This window comes from Clytia hemisphaerica, unplaced genomic scaffold (genome assembly GCF_902728285.1).
Source record: "Clytia hemisphaerica strain Z4C2 unplaced genomic scaffold, Clytia hemisphaerica genome assembly, whole genome shotgun sequence".
NCBI classification, from domain to species: domain Eukaryota; kingdom Metazoa; phylum Cnidaria; class Hydrozoa; order Leptothecata; family Clytiidae; genus Clytia; species Clytia hemisphaerica.
The window spans coordinates 146,203-166,489 of NW_027104412.1; the positions used below are offsets into that span (position 1 = coordinate 146,203).

The window sequence follows — 20,287 nt, forward strand, 5'->3', positions numbered from 1 at the left end:
TCCAAATATATTGAGCAGGCTGTAAGATAATTAAACTTTTTTTGGCCCAAAATTAGTGTAACTGGGTTGTTTTGTTGGAATAAGCAAAAAATTCCAGGTGATTATCTTGAATGGGAGTTTTTTTGGATTTTTCTCAAAATTTGTCCTGTATGCGACGGGGTTTAGCAATATATGTAGTTTTTAATGTTCAATGTGCCTTTCCTGACAAATTTACATATTATAATACCTTGTTATGCATTTTTCTGTAAGCATACTATTTAGGATTAATTCAGAAAGCCAAATTTTTACTAACATATATTTGGGTTGGATTCTAACATATACTGCCAGGACCCTTGGACCCTTGGACCCTTAGCAGGCTAAAATTAAGGAAAAATTGGAAAAATTTTGTGTATTTTACGACCCTGATTTTGGGACTAATTTGAGCAAATTTTTTGATGTTTTCCCATATACATCATAATTTTTACAAGCGCCTCTCATGCTTAGTTTTTTCAACTCGCTTCCTTCTTTATCTCTTACTTAGTTTTATCAATCCACTTCGTTTTTTTACGTGATTTCCACTAGTCTTTATAAGACTAATTTCATTCTGTGCTAACTAAATAAATAGAAACGTTAACTTTACTTTTCCAGCACTGTGACCAATTTTATCAATAAAGCCTTATCAATACAAAACAGCTTATCGGTGAAGAATCTACAGTTAGAAAACAAAAGTGATCATTTTCCCATCCCATGGAAGTTCACATATTTACACTACTTAGTCTTTACTGCCTTTCTTGGTTTTGTTCCTTTAATGTCTGGGGTTCTGGGATTCAGCCAAAATTTTGAAAGGAAAACAGTATTTCGAACCACTAGAAACACCCCTAATAGGCTAGGCTAGGCTAGGCTTTACCTCTTTTTTCTTTCCTATTTCAACAATACAATACTCACATGTTGACACGTAAGACACATTGACAGAAGTAATAGTTTATCAAAATCTGCAATAAATTGAAAGTGGTCTCTTCCACTCAGTGACTTCCTTAAGTTGCTACATTGGAAAATCTTTTTTAAATTTCAACCAATGAGATTGTTGCATACGATGATGACAACTGGCCCTAATTTTTGGCACTAATGGCCTTTCATTGACTTGGATGAAGAGCGATCGTATAACTTTATAATTGTTGATTCGAAGGGTTAATTTTTTTCTTATAATATATCTTTAGTTCTCAAAATATTTGGGGCTTTTACGAGTGTTTGCAATTGAAGAAAATAAAACAAATAAAATATTTTCCAGGGGGCAAATTTTCTCTTGTTTTCTTCATTTTTGCTAATCAGGAAAGCTCATGAAACTTGCTAACTTTAATATTGAGTTTGGCAAATCCTCAAGTTTGGCAAGCAATCATTTTTTGCCACTTACCGCTTTTCTCTTTAAACTTTTATTGGTTTCTTTTGTTCATTGCTTGCCTCATCGATGACTCACACATCATTTCTTGAAATGGAAACTCACAGATTTTACAAAGCTGACAATAGGAAATGAAGGTTTCAGAAAAAACAACATTAGAAATTGAGCAAAATATTGTGGAAAATTATAAACTCCAATTTTTTCCCTGCTGAAATTAATCAAATAAACAAATCCTTACCCAAAATATTGAACTGGCAGGACTACATCCATATAAAATAATTAGAAATTTAAGAAAATGAAATTATCATCTCCCATGGGGGTTTTGTATTCAAAAACAAACTTCAAAATAAAATTCTTAATGGCCTAGTTACTTAAAGTATAACTAATTTATATTATTTTATCTATGTTATAAAAGCAATTTCTTTAATGGCAGATGTTTACATTCTATTTTAGCGTCAGCTGACTGCAAGGCTTACCTGCAAAAAAAAACTTTTCTCAAAAATTTGAGCTTCCACATGAAAACGTTCACCAACATTCACCACTGATTCTCATAAAAACAGGATGACACAATTAAAGACCTTTTGTAAGACGCAATGTCATATTGAAGAGTTTTAAATTATTAAATCATGTTCAACATTTTGCCATCCTACAAAAGGTCTTCTAGGCTGCACTAATTCTAACATTTTTTACAGTCAAAAAGATTATTCCTAGCACTTTGATTTCAGACAATTATTTTTCACTTTATTAAAATCTGTTAAAATAGACATTATTTTTCTATTCCAATACCACTGGTTTCATGCATTGATGCAATCTCCTGCTGCATTTTTAGTAAATGAATTTACCTTATGAAAGATTGTACAAGATTTTTTAAATTCAATAGAGAGTCTTCATCTTAAGAACAGAAACACCACCAGAAAAATGTACATAATAAAGTGGTACAGCAAGATCTGTTCTTTACATTTATTTTTATTTTGGTAAATTATGTGATATATAAAATTAGACTTTTCAAACGTACTGACAATTTCTTTAACTTTTTGTGTTACAGGTAAACAATAAACAATTACAGGTAAACAATGCTTTAAATTATTGGAATAATATAAAAATGACTTCCATTATTCGATTCACACCTTTGTCAGGTGCACAAGATGAGAAACCATTGTGTTATCTCCTTCAAGTGGATGAATTCAGGTTTCTACTGGATTGTGGATGGGATGAAAATTTAGACTTGGAAGTGGTTGAAAATATACGAAAGTGAGTATGAATCAACTTTGTTATGCTTTGTTATGTTTAATTTTTTTCAGTAAGGCGACACCAATTTAATTTGTTGTTCTACGGGCCCAACCGACCTTATTTTGCTAAAATCAAAAAAATAATAATGAATTTCCACTAAAATATATTTCACACACTAGTTATTTGTAAGAATTAAATTTGAATAAATCTGAAAATTAATTCAAGAAAATTTAGAAAATGAAGCAAGCATTCCATACACTAAAATTTTATTATGATCTTCATCGAAGATAAAAAAGTGAACTTTTGAATATTTTCAGTACCTTACCAACCCTGATAAATAAAAAATTTATTCTTACTTTACCGACCGACCGACCCATATTTTTCTAACGATCTGCCCGTAGAAAACAAATTAAATTGGTCTCGCCTAACTTAACTTCGTCCGATTTCTATCCGTATAAAATTGTATTTTTATTTCTGATAAAAATGTTAATTCGAAATTCAAATTTTTACCGTTTTTAAAATACTCCTGGCACGAATGTTATTTAACTTAGCCCGTAACGTAATCATAAGTTTAAAAAATTCAATTTTAATTTGATTTCAGGCATTTGCATTCCATAGACGCTGTTTTATTATCACATCCAGACATATACCATGTTGGTGCACTACCTTATCTTGTTGGAAAATGTGGTCTGAATTGTCCTATTTATGCTACTATACCAGTTCATAAGATGGGTCAAATGTTTGTCTACGATTTTTACCAGGTATTGTGAAGCTTTATTTAGCTCTTTATACTTTTTTGTAATTTTGTTCGGGTACAGACAGATTTGAATTGTTTAGCTGTACTTTTGTTAAGTATAGATTACTGTAGTCCCTTTTTACTGGAAAAAAAATCTTTTGATCCACCACCCTGTGTTGACTAACTTCTTCCCTTGTCATTTATTTTTGTGGGGAAACAGTCTTTTAAGGCAAGATAGGGGTCTGTACGTTAATCAAATAGTTTCATTTTTCTATTATACTTGCTTCACTTCAGTCTCATCATAATTACAAAAACTTTGAACATTATACTCTTGATGACGTCGACGCAGCTTTTGACAAAATTGAGCAATTGAAATACTCACAACACGTCAGTTTGAAAGGTATGATTATGACCACCTTATAATTTTTTTTTTTTCATACTTCAAGCCCGTTTTCTAAATGACAACTTTGAGCAATCCCAAATAGTGAACAGTCAATGGCAACAGAGACACTCTACGGAAAAGAATTTTGAAATTTTGAAATATTGGGTCTGTTTACAGACAAAGTTTTTTTGGCAACTTCATTTTGTATAATGAAATTAATTTAGTGAGTTTTGAGAAAGAAACAAAAGTCTGACAAATAAAATTTTCTTTGAACTTTTGCTCAAGCTAAATAAAAAATCTTATGAAATAGCTATTATTCGTTGGGTCAAAAACCATTTTTGAGATCCTAGTGTGATTGGACTGCTTCTGGAGGTGCTATCAAACGGTGTAAAGGTCTTGACGCTCTTAGGTGCCTACACTGTGTTTCCTGTGCACTGTGTAGGGTCGTAACCATAGTCTTATGGGGAAAGCTTCATCTAGCAAGGGTAAGGGATTCAACTGAATAATTATTATTCTAGGGGTTACACTAAAAGAGTAAATCAGTTTTATTAACTATTTGCATGTTTTACATCTAAATATATTTATATAGTTTAAAGAATTCAACCTGTTTTTTTTGAGACAGTAGAGCATGTTTAAAACAAAGCTGGAAAATTCAGGAACAGTTTTGAAGTAGATGAAAACTTTACCAATGCTGTTTAAATAAATCAATCCTCTAGAAAACACCTCAATAATGAACAGGATTTGATAGGCTGATGATTAGACTGGGAGCTTAGCTATGTTCAATGCAATGGGAAATGCGATGTACAAGACTTTCCCCAAAACAATTGACACCGTAAATAAACCGATAAGGAGTTTTAACGTCGCCAAAGCTTTCTGGTTTCGTTCTTTAGCTCTCCAGTGAGGTGCATTTGCAAGCGCCTTTGAAATTCTATAGTAAAACAAGCCAGTCAAGGTGAAGGATAGAACAACAGTAATGGCCGTTGAAAAGTCAGAAATTATGAAATGGACAAGTTGGTGATCTTGGTTAAACATTGGTAAAATAATATGTCCATGGAAAGAATAAATGATGCCACAGAAATGCCAAATAAAATGTTGCTTCTTCCATTTAGCTTTTACCAAAGGTTGCACTTTACGTGTCTATTTTCCGACTCTTTGTTTTACTTTGAGCATGTTCTTTCTCACCGTGATAATGATTCACTAACCTTTTCTCTAAGTTCCAGTTGACGGCCTTCACAATAAGACTCTTTTTTGCTATCTTAAATTAATTCAAATTTGATTAAAAATTTGGTTTTTATTTACCTAATTACAATCGAATGAATATCGTTAGATTTGACGTCAAAGTATGATATATTAATAGATATTAATAGAAAATTAATTACTAGAAATACAATAAAAAGCGATATGTTTTCCTTTTGAACGGTTTTTAAGAGGAAATTTTCCAATAAGAACTGCATGTGGTATAAAGGAAAATAATTGTTTATTTTTCATCGATCAATATCAAGATGATATTTGGATATCTTCAAAAAAATATCGAGAAAAAAAGGTGAAGAAAAGAACAAAGAATCTGTTGTTGAGTCGCGGAATTTCATCAGACTTTCCATGTCAAAATTTATTATTTTGTTCTGAAAAAGAATTTGTTGAAAGAATTTTGTTTTCAGTTTGCTTGACTCAACTTGACTCAGAATCAACCAAACAGAATTTCTATCAAATACAAAAAAGTTGGTATTCTCTCATATCAAGCCATTAGTTATAGAGGAACATACTTATCAACGAATAAAGAATTAAACGTCTAAAAAGCTAAAAATGGTATTCAAGGTACCCAATAACACATTGAGAGACATTCTACAGAGCAGAAATGACGCACTGGATGTAGTTATCGTTCAGATGCATAAAGTCATCAGAGTTCTTGAAGTTTGCGTAGCGTTTGTTGGTCTTGTCGGCAATTTGATCATTCTTTACTTCTTTATTCAAACGAATCGAAGAAAAATGAGAAGAATGACTTCCTACCATTTCCTATTGATTCAATTGGCAATCATCGATTTTGTGATTTGTATCGGAGTTATTGGATCCTCCCGCTATTTATCTGATAGCTTTGGTGAAGTGTACAGTTCAGTGGTTATCAGCCTATTGAAGGTCTTCTCATTAGATTCCAACTTGGTATTGATCATAATCTCGTTCTTGAGATTTCTGACTTCCTTGGCTATATTTATACCGTTGTTTAATAATAATCACCAAGCTGACCAATTCACAGCTTTCGACTTGTCTACTGTAATTGTGACCATATTTTCCCTCACCTTGACTTGCTTGTTTTACTATAGAATTTCAAAAGCCCTTGCAAACGCACCTCACAGCAGAGCTAAAGAACGAAATCAGAAAGCTTTGGCGACGTTGAAACTCCTTATTGGTTTATTTATGGTGTCAATTGTTTTAGGGAAAGTTCTGTACATTGCTTTCTCGATTGCATTAGACAGAACAAATTTCACAGTCGATGCTATCGGCTATAAAACTCTTTCAATGCTGGAGAACTTTTCTAGAGGATTGATTTATTTGAACAGCGTTGGTAACGTTTTTATCTACCTCAAAACTGTTCCTGGATTTTCTCGATTCATTTTGAACAGATTCTTTTGCCGTAAAGAAAAACAATGAAAAGTCAGAAGAAATAAAAAAGGATGTCAAACTTCTTTTTTTTTTGTAACTAATGGAAATAATTATATTTATGTCTTACTCTATGTGTCATTGTGTGAACTTAACTTTATGAATCACTTTGCCCCGTCCCTCTCTTCTACTTCCTCCTTTCCTTCCCTCTTTTCTCCTCTCCTTTCTCCTCTATTTCAGTGTTTTGCTTACCTTATTGGAACTAATTTTTGCGGGAACTAATTTTCGCGGTCGAAAAAAATATCCGAAAAATTGCATTTCGCGGGTTTTAATTTTCGCAATTTTGCATTTTTTTGGACAAATTTTTTTCATTTTCCTGGGGATTTTTCAAATTTTTCGATAAAATTGGAAAAAATTGTGTTTCGCGGGAATTAATTTTCGCGGTTTTTAACTCCCAAAATTATTCGCGAGTTCAAATTTTTCGCGATTTTGACGAAAAACCGCGAAAAACGCTAAAATTAATTCCTGCGAAAATTAGTTCCAATAAGGTAAATCAAGGCTTGGAGTGAAAGACACAGGTTAGATTCCCTCTCCACCCCTGCGGTGCAAATAACCAAAACAATCATGTTCTCTTTTAGAGTTTGAGCATTTCTCCTTATCATGCGGGGTATATGATAACAGAAACAACCATTTTCTCTTTCTAAGGGAGTGGTTATGGGTTAAAAACACAACCCTTTACCTAGCACGTTACATTTCTTACCTAATGCAGCAAATAAACTAAAAATCAATGTTCTCTTGTCGGTTGTGTTGACGGGGTTGACTTGCAGACTAATATTAAATCTCAGTCACGGTTTCTTTTTAGGGCGTGGTCACGGGTTAAGCATCACCCCTTACCTTGCGGGACACATGATTGGTGGAACAATGTGGAAGATCATGAAAGAAGGGGAAGAAGATATTATTTATGCTGTCGATTTCAATCATAAAAAAGAAATGTAAGGTTTTCTCTTGCTTTACAGCTTAAGTACATAATATCTTATTTTGTAAATAAAATCTGTTGTCTTGCATGACTTTTTGATTGTTTCGACTGAACCCAAAGGGCCATAATAGTGGGTTTCTGTGTATGTGTTTTCGCTTTTGAGGACGGAAGATTGGCAGAAGCGATTTGGAACAACCCGCAGTTTTGACCCGCAAAATAAAAGACGATAAAAGAGCTTTCCGTCCTCCCCAGTTATTCGGGATCTAAGTAAATGAAAATCAAATCACCTCAGCCTGCAGAAAACAACACGTGCTTGAGTTTCACCAAGCCTCATACCGCAATAAGATCTTTAATCCTAACCAAAACCAAGACATTTTTATTGTATAATAGTAATAAGAATGTCTTGGATTTTACCATCTAAAATGAAGAATTCGTTACCCTGCCCCTTCGCAAGGGGCTACTATTGTATTTTTTTTCGTCTTCTTTTCAGACATTTGAATGGAGCAGTTTTAGAAACACTAAGTAGACCAGCTCTCTTGATCACCGATGCTTTCAACGCCGTTAAACAACAAGCCCGAAGGAGAGAACGTGATATACAACTCATGAGTATGTGGCCCCATTTCTCCATTGATATTGTCCGTCGTTTTATTTTCCTTAATATTGCGTGAAAAGACCAGATTTTCCGGTCAACTGTTACAGCTATGATAGCAATATCTTTGAAGGTTGACCTTTTTTTAGCCCCTTTTCAAAGCTTCGAATAACGAGTTTCCTTTTGTTATTTTTTTTTCAGATCAGATTTTGACGACAGTGCGGAAAGATGGGAACGTTCTCTTGGCTTGTGATACGGCTGGAAGGATATTGGAATTAACACAGTTGCTGGTAAGTAAGAGAGATTCTTATTAAATTTCAAGAAGCATTTCCCTTATTAACTCAACTGAATTTCATCATTTTCATTTTTGACTTTTGTTCATCTTGCAGCCGCCGGGAGTGAGCGAGTCTAGCCGCTTTTCTATATTCACGCTAGACTTTAGTTATTGAGATGGTGTACAACCACTACTCTCAGCTCTCAGTATACTTACTTTTTATATAACATTACTTCATCCGAGCTTACTTATTCGGTGAGTTAGGCTCGAACCCGGCCGAGCTACCCGCTCATTTTATAGGTGATCAAGATAACGGACGTTAATTTAACCGATCATCTCTAACTTTTAACGTCATCGAATGCAACCGAGTCATTCCCCTGTACAAACATCTACATTCAAACTTCAGATTTTTCTTTGATTTCAGGATCAACTGTGGCGTTCACAAGATTCCGGTCTTTCTGTTTACTCTCTAGTCGTCATGAACAATGTGGTTTACAATACCGTCGAATTCGCCAAAAGTCAGGTAATAATGATGTTTCTCAAAAATTTATACATCGAGTATAGTCGGGTTAAACTTTTCTATGTGACGATGTGCGGTTTGTTTTTGTTTAAAATTCTTGAAGGATCGATATGAAAAGGCTTATTCAAAGAATATATTGGAATTTCCTTTTTTGCAATTTTCGCTGAATTGTCAAACACGATTGGAGATCTTTGCTCAATTGAATCGCCTGGTGTTTAGGTTTTGGCTGGCCAAGGCCTCTACTGGCGGTTTCGTAACGTACCCCTTCCTCTGGAATGGCCATTTATACGAATAAAATATTTTTGTCTCATATAAATATGTTAAAACTTCTTCTCAGTCGCCAGCCACTGACTTACCTAGATTTTTCTAGATTTCTTCTTCACTTGCTCAACAAGTATAAGTTGTCTGAAAGCCGGTCTCCACTTTCGTGCTTTCTCTTAACCTTTTATGCCTGAAGAAAAGATTACGTCATAAAAAAGTTTCGTGTGAATAAAAAAAAAGTCGAAGGAAGTTCTACTTTTTTCATCCGTTACTTCAATTTCGACCAATGGAATTGCTTCATTTTTTCAACCGACCAACGACCTTACAAAAAGTCAAAAAGTTTTCGCTCACACTGCGCGGAAGTGGAGACCGGCCTTGAGGTACTTAACCAGCATGAAATAATGAAATCAATATATTTCGATTCATTTCCCAAGGTTGAATGGATGAGTGACAAGATGATCAAGAGTTTCGAAGCGACCAGGACAAACCCTTTCTCTTTTAAGTGAGTCAACTGACCCTCTCCGTTCTCAGTTTACGTTTTGTATTGTTTCAGAACATGCTTTTCTCATGGAAGCGGGCTTTGTCTATCTATTCGTTATTTTTTGTTCATATGTGTCCACAATGATAACCTTTAAGTCGGCTACCATGATAACACTTACTCAGGAAAATCCTAGAGGAAACAGGAAGTAGTGGAGTAATGGGAAAAAACAAATTTGAGCATGGGTTCCATATGGGGCGGTTCAAGGTTAATTGTTTGTTTGAGCACCCCTTTCGTTCGAGGGCGTAAAACCTTTCTCAGGGTTTTGAAAAAAGTATTGGCTTCAAAATATTCATTTTTTTTGTATTGGATTTATGATTTGTATGTACAATTGATGAACCATCCTTTTTTTATTGCAGGCATATTGTCCAATGTCATAGCATCAAAGAAGTTGAAGATGTCCCATCTCCCAAGGTATGATCAGTAAAGTAAAGGGACTTCGGAAATTAAATTTTGGACGTACACACGTTTTTCCTTTCTTGTGCTATTGTGCGTGTAAACAAAAAAAGCTCTCAAAATAAAATACGTTCCCTTGGTTACAAAAATAGATATTGTTACTCTCTCTAATTCTATCTTCAAGGGACTGTGACTTTTCCCCGAATTAGAAGATTCCAATTTTATAGATTATTTTAAACTAATTTGCAACTGAGGGGACCAAAGTTTTAGTTCGAATTACAGACAGATGCGAATTATAGAAATTCGAATTAGAGAGAAGGAGAGAGTTTACTGTATGAAAATGTTAATTAAACAAAAAACTCTACAAGTTCACCATGGTTGGTGACAACGAAGACTTTTGGGCATCTCGGGTTTTGCAGAACGGCTGGCACCTCATCTATAAAAGGGCGGTGATTTGAACCGACTTGTGTAAAGGCGAAGCCTGGAAGGGTCATGGAGTATATTGTGTGCGGTGTCCTAACCATGACCATCGTTTCGGCGTTTCCTCTACAAGTATGCTGGAACTCCTTGGAGAGGATAATGGCTGGCCCAAATGAGTGGACACCGTTCGGGCGAGAGCCTACAGAAAAGGAAAATGGGTTACCACTCCAAGTATGGACTTGATTCCTGACAGACACCACTAAGACTCTGGTCACGCCATTTCTGGTGCTAACGGAAAGACTTCGAAGATTGGTGAAGGATGGTCTACCAAATGAATTTTCCCACAAAAATTGTGCGTTGTTTTGGCCCAAACGGAAACGATAGAGTTGACCATTGTTGGCGATGGCGTAGAGATGTGTACCGGTCATGCCGACATCGAATCCTCCACTCACGATCTGGATAATGAATATAAAATTGTTGTTATATTTCTGAATACAAGTAGACTGGAGTCGTTTATAATGCGTGTGATACTAATAATACCAATACTAATAATAATACGGGATTTAGTTTGTATAAACTAAAAGACTAAAATTGTTCCATTCATTACTTTTTGCTTTATTTCTACTATATATGTATAAATTAGTCGTCTAGCTTGCTAGACTAGAATACAAGTTACACACTTTAAATTGAACTCTCACAGTTCAAATAGATATGAACTACAACTCTCAGAACATCGATTAGTGGCCGAAGTTTCGCTCCGAATACCCTTAAATTATTTACCAAATCGACAGAAAAATTCCAAATGTGAAAAAACAAATTAGCAGCTTACCCTGATTCCAGCACCATTAGGCCTGAAATGAGCTCTCCAACGCCAGCCACCAAAAAGTCCAGGGACCCATCTTAACTGGTATATCTCTCCATCGGTACCACGTGCAAACACTCGGTCCATGTTGTTACCTACGTGAGTAAATTAGTATTAGTAATGATATGACTTTGAGGGAAATTTGGGATTAATACCCCGAGTTTCATTTTGAAATACTTTGAAATAGCACGAACGAAGTGAGGGCTATTTCAATGTATTTCAAAATGATACGAGGGGTATTAATCCCAAATTTCACGAAAAATCATGTCATTCCTGGTTAATTGTATGACCGATTTTATTTAGCTAAGAACAAGTAACATGGAGAGTGCATCTCAAGTCCTCTCGATACGTTTTACGAGTCACATTTTTTTCTATGTTTTTTTACTCCTCTAGCTTGTTTGCAATGCTAGAGTTCCGCATTTTTGAGACGACCGTGCAACGAGTTTATCCCCTCGAAGTTCTTGATCTACAAACTAAGACTCCACCTTCATAATGTACCTACCTGGAGAAAACCAAGCAAGAAGCTGTATATATGTAAAATGAGAACCAAGTGAAATAAACAAAATAGTAAAATCAGTTCAAAGCCTTACAACTGATGTTATAGCCGTTATAGCATCCGTAACTTATGTAAACTACACTAAAGTAAAAACAAAAACTATAAATTTTGTAAAAAGTTTCCTCGAACTTTCGACGAAGTTCTTTCTCTCATTTTCATTTCCTGCTCATATATCAACACCAACAACATTCGAATTGAAAATCAAAACATTCGGTTGTCTCGCCGCCCAACTGCAACGTCTTCTTTTTTCTTTACGCGACACACCCGGAGCATAGCAGCAAGGAACTTAACTGAGGGGGGATAATACAAACTTTTCACAGGGGTATTACAAATTGAGCGGGGTATTACAGAATAATAACCCGCCGAAACATAAGGACGCGCAAGCTAAATAAAATAGGTCATACAATTATTATATAAATTGTTTCTGGCGTATACCGGTAGAATAATTTAGATAAATGTTCATTTTTCACATTGATATCCAAAGCACATTCTTAGGACGATGGAAAATCTATAATTTGTGGTTTTCCAATACTACTCAAACCTCTGGATTTTTTAACTGACGCCACAGTAGTAAAATTTTCGACTTTGTTTGAGCTTCTTAGAGGGTGTTGTATGTAGGTTTTTATCTGTGAGTAAGCTTTAATCAACAAAATTGATATTAGAATTAAGCGGGTAGTGATAGTTCTAAAGAGTCTTTATGTAGCGATCGTAGTGCAGTGGTAGAGCATCCGGCTACGATTCGCAAGGTTGATTCTGCTTGATTCTCAGCAATTAAGAGAAGGATCAAGGGTAAGTGGAGCAATCCAGGGAGAAAGAGTGGCGCCCTCCCCTACCTTCGGGTAGATAGCTATCGAAAGAGGAGCCTTCGGGTTGCCTCCGACTGCGGTCGCAGATTTACTTATACTTAAGAAATGTAAGCTAGAGTGAAAATTGTTTAAAATTTGTCACTACTTGCAAAAACCGGACTGTTCCTGTAGAAAACATTACGTCGTGAATATCATCTACAAGGTACAAGGCAGTAAGAAGCGCTATAAAAGTCTATCAATCGTCAAATTTCAGCCTTCTTACCTCTACTTGCTACACATTTGGTCGGATCCAGATTAACGCGTTGTCTGTTGAAATTCAATGGTCTGCCATGAAAAACCCAATTCCATTGTCCATTACCCCAATGTCTCTCCCACAATCGACCTGTCAATCAAATTGATCAGAAATATAGTTATCTAAACAGTTAGGTTACAACACGTGGCAAACAAAAGTTTGTGAAGCGTACATTACACTTGCAATTAACTGAGCTGTAGATCGTTTTAATATAGTGGACACGGACCGAAGAGCTGAATCATCTTGAAAAAAAATCTACGGTTTTCAGACCCAGTTAACTGTGGACCTTGGAAATACATGATATTATTATATACCCGAAAAATTATCTTGAATTCAATAGTCATAATATTTAAAGGAGTTATTGAAGGAAAAGTATATGTGTGAATTGATTTGTACCTTTTTTGGAAACAACAAACAACTTTCCATCCCTTATGACACAAGGAGTTGATTCCAGTTTATCGCCGCTCAAAAGCATGCCGGGTGGCACCCAATGATCTACCCAATGCCAAGAATTGCTTGACCAAATCCTTTCCCATAAATGTCCATTGAGCCCTACACCGAACAATTTTGTCGTACTCGATGGCATGGATGCCATTCCACTGATCAAGTTTTTAACACCGTGGTTGTATTTGTGCCAGCTCCCATAAGCGCTTCTTGTTGTGACCACGAAAAGCAGTGATAACAGGAGCAGTGATGTCTTCATTTTCAGTTTTGTGTTTTTTTTTTTTCGTTTGAGCTAGAATTTAATCTTAAAAGATTAAATTTTAGTTCCTTCGTTTGGCAATTGGATCGTATCACCTGGAAAGAAACCTCTACGCATGATAGTTCGTTTGAAGCCGAAACTAGATTTTTGCTGTTACACTAAAATTATTATGTTAACCTCAAATTTCGTGTTCATTGGCACCAAGATCCCACAAGTCTATCTGTCTAACTACAACTGTCCATAACAGATCTCTTAGCTCTGGTTGTTCAAACACGAGAGGTTTACAGTGAAGCTTCTAACTAGCGTTTTCAATTTTTGCGCTTTTCCACCATGAAAGTCAAAAGCCTCTTCACGCTAACATCGAGATCTTTGTACAAATTTAGTTGTCTCACTATTCATGATGTGCACCATTGCAATGTCTTCTAACATTACAACACAGACCCAACAGCTGATTGGTTGCAAGTGACATAATTTATGATATGCACCATTGCAATGTCTTCTGACATTACATCACGGACCCAACAGCTGATTGGTTGTAAGTGACGTAAAATAAGTCAATACATCACCTTCAACCAGTCAGCTGTTGGGTCTATGGTGTGATGTCGAAGACATTGTAGTGATGCGTATTATGAATTGCTGCCTTTTTCATCATTCATAATCTTAAAAGAATGACTACTAATTCCATCCATCTTCGATCTCTTTAACCATCACAATTCGAAGGTTGAAATTTGAATGTAAAGAAAATGTGTATCTGGACGCGTATTTATAGTTTTTTCTACGGAATGTCTCTGCATTATTACTTAGTGGTTTCTGATTTTATCCGGGCACTGGAGACAAGAGAAAAATTGAAAAATCATATTTGTAATTATGATGTAAAACATAATCCCACGTGCTCCTTCCTTGGAGCTTATCTCTAGACTTACGTTAAGTCTTATTAACATCCAATTGACGTCCAGTATGTGACGTTTCTTGTTTTTCTCGATTTTATCTTCCGCTTCGAGAAAAGCCCACTTTCAGCTCTTTTGAATTTGATAATCTTTACAATAATTATTCGAAAGTGTTTACACAGAATAATGTTTTCAAGAAATCTAGAGCCAGATTCTTGACAGTCAGTACACATTTTTTTCATAGGCAAACACAATCTACGGCTCAGGGTTGGAGTTTTGTACAGGATTTTTATTTAGTAGTCACCGAAATACTTTTTTGTACTTGTCTTTTGAACATAATTGATCAGAATCTATTCCGCGCCGTTTGTGTTTGGGATAAGATTTCATCCTTTCTTTAATTCGTTTATAGAAGGACACCATGAAATAATTTACTCTCAAATCACGTTCACCTTAAATTTTTTGGAAGTTTCAAGTAGTAAGGATTAGAAGGAGAATGAGTCTATGTCGTTGAAAATCCAAAATTAAATGAACACGGTTGCTTGTAAACAGAAATTATTGCTCTCACACCGAACGAGCAGTAGATTAGGCGTTTTCAAACAAACTTGCATCACGCGCATACCACTGAGGCACAGGCACTTTTTCTTTTTCAAGAGTGTACTTCTCTAACTTTAAGTTGAAACATATGATGGTTTGATCTCACTTGCTCTATCAGGGCGTTATACCTAACCATAAAAATGGTTTCTTAACTGTCTGCATAACTACTTTTGGCTATCTTCCAAAAATAGATAAAGAGTTTTGAAAATCTGAAAGTTTCGTTTCGGATTTCCTAAGGTAAGACAATACTCCCCCGTGACAACATGTTGCTCCTAATTACCTTCTAATTGCAGCTAATTAGTCCAATTAAAGATGCTACGAAACTGTGTCTCAGTAATGAGGCTCGACTCAAAACGCACTTAGCAAACCTACACATTGTACAGTTCGTTGATAAATCCACAATAATTAACTGCAAAAGATTATTATACAGTCTGGAGAAACAACAAGTGGGAGTTTTTAACAGATGCCTGAACTTTTTTCTTCGTCCTCACTTTCTTCATATAAAAAACTCATAAAAAGTTGTTGCCCCTCGAATAATTAGCGAGATTATGTATTTGCACTTTTCCGAGGACGGTAAAAGTGCTGATTTACATCGGCATCGTCCTCAGTTGGTCAAGATCTACCGTCTCCTTCGTTGAAAAACACACATACATAAATCGGTATTGAATCGGCAGCAAACGTGTTTTAAACTATCTAAAATTATGCAAAACTTGCTTAATGCAAGAAATCAGTAAAATAATTTGACTCAAATTTTCATCCTACCTTTTTCGTCTTAGGTTGTGTTAGCAAGTACAGCTGATTTGAACAGTGGTTTCTCACGTGAAATCTTTATCTCATGGGCACCGGACCCAAAGAACACCGTCATTTTTACTTACTCTACGGCCCCTGGCTCTTTGGCACGACAACTGATCGATAATCCTGACACGAAAAGTATCGAAATTGAGGTAACTACCTTATATAACTAATCAATTTTTTGACGCGGAAAAAATAAATGCGATAATTTATCAACGCGAAAGGCAGAGTTTTCGAAAAATTACCAAGGCTCAAATTTTGTCAAATGGTTGTAATCAAAGCGAGGTTAACCGATTCGCGTTAATAACTTGAGGAGTTATATAAGTGTAACAAGGTATTGAATTTCTTTCAACTCTTCAAACTCAGTGAAGTATTTTAGCGAGCGAAAAAAAAGAAAATATTTTTGACTGTTTGGCTAGGTTACATAGACCTCTGATTGATATAGGCCGGGGGTCGAAATTTTACTACGACATGAAATTTAAGTATCTCATGGCCGAAAAAGTGCTCGTCAAACGGGCTTATGCGGGCTTTTATGGAATTTGATGAAAAAAGACTTTGCTTAATTTTTAGACACTATTTACAGAACATTTTATGGACAACACATTCACCAGGAAGATGTTCAAAGGGGGGGTAATTGTGTGTATGGAAGGGAGTGAATTTGGAAATATATTTCCAATCTCAAACACGAGTCTCTCAAACATTTTTGGTGAGAGATTTTAAAAATTATTTGGGGTGTTTATTATGTAAGTAAAGATTATTTCTTTCTCGTCAGGTTAATAAAAAAGTGAAACTGGAAGGTGCTGAGTTGGCAGAATTCCTTGAGAACGAGAAAGAAAAAGCTCGATTGACACGGTTGACTCGAAAATCTCTCACCAGTGAAACGGGGTAAGTACCAAGAAAATGAATAAGTACAGTTAGATAATTGCTCTTCGAGTCCTTTTTATGGGATTTTACCATCTTTCTGCTTACACCTTTTTAAGTCAACCTTCCTGGCTGAAATGAGACGCCCGCTAGTGTAAAGATAGAAACTTAATAACTATGACGTGATGTCGTCCGAATTGTAAAATGATTCGCCGACTCAAATATACGTACGGCTGATTTTTTTATCATGTCATTCATTATGTTCATGACGTAATGTTTTGTATGGAAACACACCGGTTTTTCCCTGCCAGTAGTGGAAAGTTTAAGAAATTTAAGCTAGAAAAAATTGTTTGAAATTTTCCACTACTTGCAAAAGCCGGGGTGTTAACGTAATGAATATCATGAATCATGATATCATTTTTCCAGGGATAATGTATTCAAACAAGAAAGTGAAAGTGAAGACGAAGAGGAAAATGCGCTGGACTTGAAATCCAAATACGATCTTATGTTGACCGATGAAAAGGTTAGTAGTATCCTTCGTGGGGACAATATTTTATATAGCTTTTCTCGGCAAAAAAAGTGAAGGGCTAAATCTTCCTCCTCGCTCCCTGCTCCATGTTAGAGATATCCCTAGTTTTCTACCCAATGATATCTTAGTATTGAATGTGACGCTGCAATATAATAATGTTCATGTAAAAACGTAGTTCCCTTTCATATTATAGACCATGTTCACAAGTTACGGTACCGTTTCGCTCCAGTATAATTTTCGTTACGGATCGAGCGTGTTCATATTGGTTTCGGAACGTTTCGGAGCAGCAAAACGGAGCAGTTCCGTTCCGATGAAAAAAGTGTAGCAAAACCGTTTCGATCTGTTTTGCTTTGTAACGTCTTCTTTTTTTGACGTTTTGAATTTTGACGTTCACACATTGTTTTGGAACTGTTTCATTTCGGAACGATACGGAACCGTAACGTTTGAACATGGTCATAGACTAAAGTCCATCAAAAGCTTACGGAGAGGAAATATCATAAACATACCATAACAATTTTCTTTTTTTTTCAGCTTCGGTCGAAGAGTAGTTTCTTCAAGCAAGCCAAGATTTACCCGATGTTCCCTTATAAAGAAGATCGTCTGAAATGGGATGATTACGGAGAGGTTATACGGTAAGTACAGCGGCGAAAATGTCGTGAAAAGGGCTTACTTTCTTTGACATAGTGTTGGTTGGCCTAGGTAATGCAAAGTGAACTCAAAGATAAAACAGCGTAGAACTTATTTGCACATGATCTTGGCCGTTTCTCTCTTAAGACAATTTCTTGTGGAAATGGGTCTGGAGGGGGGTCTGCAGTGTGAAGTTTTCAGAGAAGATATACACATCAATCTAAACTAAACTCTGTTATCTTTATAAATCATCTAAGTCTATTGGCATGACAACAGCGTCGTCATTTTTTTATAATTAGAGATCAAATAAAAATCAAACCGTCACTACAAAACCACCTCTCAACAATCGACCTGATCTCCTGAGAAATAATCTGTCTGTTTTGAAATTCCCTTTTCTCACAATGTTCAACCACAAGAGAAGTGTCATTCAAAACTGTTTGATATGCTAATACTTCCAAACTGTGATCAGTATGTGGTCCGAAAGAAGTCGGTTATCATATGAACCCTCTCGACAAGGGATCCTCATAATTCAATGGGTGATGTTAGAAACCCCGACTTCAAAAGCCCTCTGGGATTGACTGCATTTTAGTTTCCTGGGAGTTATTTCCGCAAACCAGACCAGACCAGTTTTATTATTTACTTTTATCCTTGTTTTTTTTTAACTACAAGTAGTCGCGCGGCTGAGGTCGAAAAAAGTGGCTAGAAAATGATTTTCGTGATACACCTCTTAGATTCCACTTTTTTCGATGGAAACTCTCGAATTAGTATATGTAGATTCCAAAATCAAAAAGTTTCCACGATATTATCGTGCAAGTAACGAGTAATTGGCGATTTTTTGCGTTTCCAGGCAAAATTGCAAGGCCTGGAAATTCATGATTTTTAGGGGGTCTTCAAATTAAAAAAAGACCTATATCACATGATAGAGCTCTTCAAACTGAGCAAAAAAGTGTATTACACCAAAGTCCCAACTTCTCTAGATCAAAAGTTATGGGCCTATTTGTGGTAAAAAACTGATGGAAAACAGGGAATTTCCCCACAATCTGCATTAATTTATGCAAAATTAAACACCTTTTTGACCTCAAATAGGCCCATAACTTTTGATCTAGAGAAGTTGGGACTTTGGTGTAATACACTTTTTTGCTCAGTTTGAAGAGCTCTATCATGTGATATAGGTCTTTTTTTAATTTGAAGACCCCCTAAAAATCATGAATTTCCAGGCCTTGCAATTTTGCCTGGAAACGCAAAAAATCGCCAATTACTCGTTACTTGCACGATAATATCGTGGAAACTTTTTGATTTTGTAATCTACACATACTAATTCGCGAGTTTCCGTTGTTTTTTTTGGAATCTAAAATATGTATCACGAAATGAAACGTTTTTCGACCTCAGCCGCGCGACTAAAGTGTGATTTTTCAGAATATTACCGACATGCAATGCGGCCGATAAAAAGATTAGAGAAAGTTTTTAGTATAACCGCACTGAATCGGAGGGAAAAGTTATCTTTTTATCAGACAAGACTAGCCAGACCTTTATAAACGATTTATCTGCATTAATTAGAGGACGTTTTATATTCGAGAAATGACGGTAGATGACTAAAACTTCACGCATTCGATTATTTTTCGATATTCTTAGTTCGTACAAACCCAATTATTTCGGGAAGTCAGAAAATATATTTGTCTGTTTTAAAATTCCCCATCGCCATAATTCACAGCCACAAGGGAATGAGGACGCAAAAATGTTCTCGTTGCTACTAGAAAATCATATTATTTCAAACGTGGTCCAATAGAGGTCGGTTATCAAATAAACCTTCTCGCAAGGAGACTCCCATAATTCAATGGGTGATGCTAATCTGAAATACCCCGACTTCATAAGCCCGCTTAGGGATTGACTGCATTTTGGGATATGCTGTGTTGATAGGTCCAAGTATCTTTTTCTTATATAAATGCAATTGAGGAAAAGTATTCGACGAATTTTAATGTTTTCAAATTGCCTTGGACAAATTAGTATATGGAGTCTTTTGTGAGCTGTGCCTGAGTAGAATTGTTGGAGGAACTATCTTTATATCCTTGGGGAAAAGTTGCTCCTAAGAACTTTCAAAACTTTACAAATACAATACTTCAATTTATATCAATAAACTAAATAGATTAATTTTGCTATACAATTTCTACCATGTTTATCATGAAAAACCATCTTTAGCGGTCTTTAGAGTTTATTTTAAAATTTGTTCAGATGGAAAATTTTCAAAAGCATAAAACATTTAACAATCACTTCTGCAAAGTCAAAAATTCCTACCTCCGACTAATTTCTTAGCCACAAGTGAAGTCTCGATCAAAAGTGTTCACCTTGCTACATAACCCTCTTATAGCTCTAACTGTGGTCCGTCGTGAGTTGGTTATCAGGATACTTCTCGTTCAAGGTTCATCTGGACTTAAATGTCCAGGGGGTCGTCTATATCACCCAAAGTTAGACAAAGTTCGACTCTAAGC

At 35.6% G+C, this 20,287-nt stretch overlaps 2 protein-coding genes across 2 annotated transcripts in view; one reads left to right on the top strand and one right to left on the bottom strand.

Moving 5' to 3' along the window:
- The first annotated feature begins 2,414 nt into the window (after positions 1-2,414).
- LOC136820229 (cleavage and polyadenylation specificity factor subunit 2-like) overlaps positions 2,415-20,287 on the top strand; it is a 45,672-nt gene continuing 27,799 nt past the window's right edge. Inside the window, exons 1-13 of the mRNA XM_067076416.1 lie at positions 2,415-2,626; positions 3,207-3,366; positions 3,636-3,741; positions 7,181-7,310; positions 7,785-7,900; positions 8,085-8,173; positions 8,582-8,680; positions 9,373-9,440; positions 9,836-9,890; positions 15,769-15,936; positions 16,557-16,669; positions 17,072-17,168; positions 17,706-17,806. Coding sequence (XP_066932517.1) covers positions 2,478-2,626; positions 3,207-3,366; positions 3,636-3,741; positions 7,181-7,310; positions 7,785-7,900; positions 8,085-8,173; positions 8,582-8,680; positions 9,373-9,440; positions 9,836-9,890; positions 15,769-15,936; positions 16,557-16,669; positions 17,072-17,168; positions 17,706-17,806 — 1,451 coding nt within the window. The 5' untranslated portion in view covers positions 2,415-2,477. The remainder of the gene's footprint in view (positions 2,627-3,206; positions 3,367-3,635; positions 3,742-7,180; positions 7,311-7,784; positions 7,901-8,084; positions 8,174-8,581; positions 8,681-9,372; positions 9,441-9,835; positions 9,891-15,768; positions 15,937-16,556; positions 16,670-17,071; positions 17,169-17,705; positions 17,807-20,287) is intronic.
- On the bottom strand, positions 9,886-13,551 carry LOC136820230 (uncharacterized). Its single transcript, XM_067076417.1, has 4 exons — positions 13,205-13,551; positions 12,779-12,898; positions 11,122-11,249; positions 9,886-10,747 (listed from the first exon to the last, which is right to left on the bottom strand). Exons 1-4 carry the CDS (start codon positions 13,509-13,511, stop codon positions 10,220-10,222), a joined length of 1,083 nt encoding a protein of 360 aa, XP_066932518.1. The 5' UTR covers positions 13,512-13,551; the 3' UTR covers positions 9,886-10,219.

Excerpts from the sequence above, each read along its gene's own strand:
- LOC136820230 (XM_067076417.1), bottom strand. The coding sequence starts at position 13,511 with ATGAAGACATCACTGCTCCTGTTATCACTGCTTTTCGTGGTCACAACA. Across the intron at positions 12,899-13,204 it reads GTTTGTTGTTTCCAAAAAAG|GTCGATTGTGGGAGAGACAT; the intron begins GTACAAATCAAT and ends TTTGATTGACAG. Across the intron at positions 10,748-11,121 it reads CTAATGGTGCTGGAATCAGG|ATCGTGAGTGGAGGATTCGA; the intron begins GTAAGCTGCTAA and ends TTCATTATCCAG.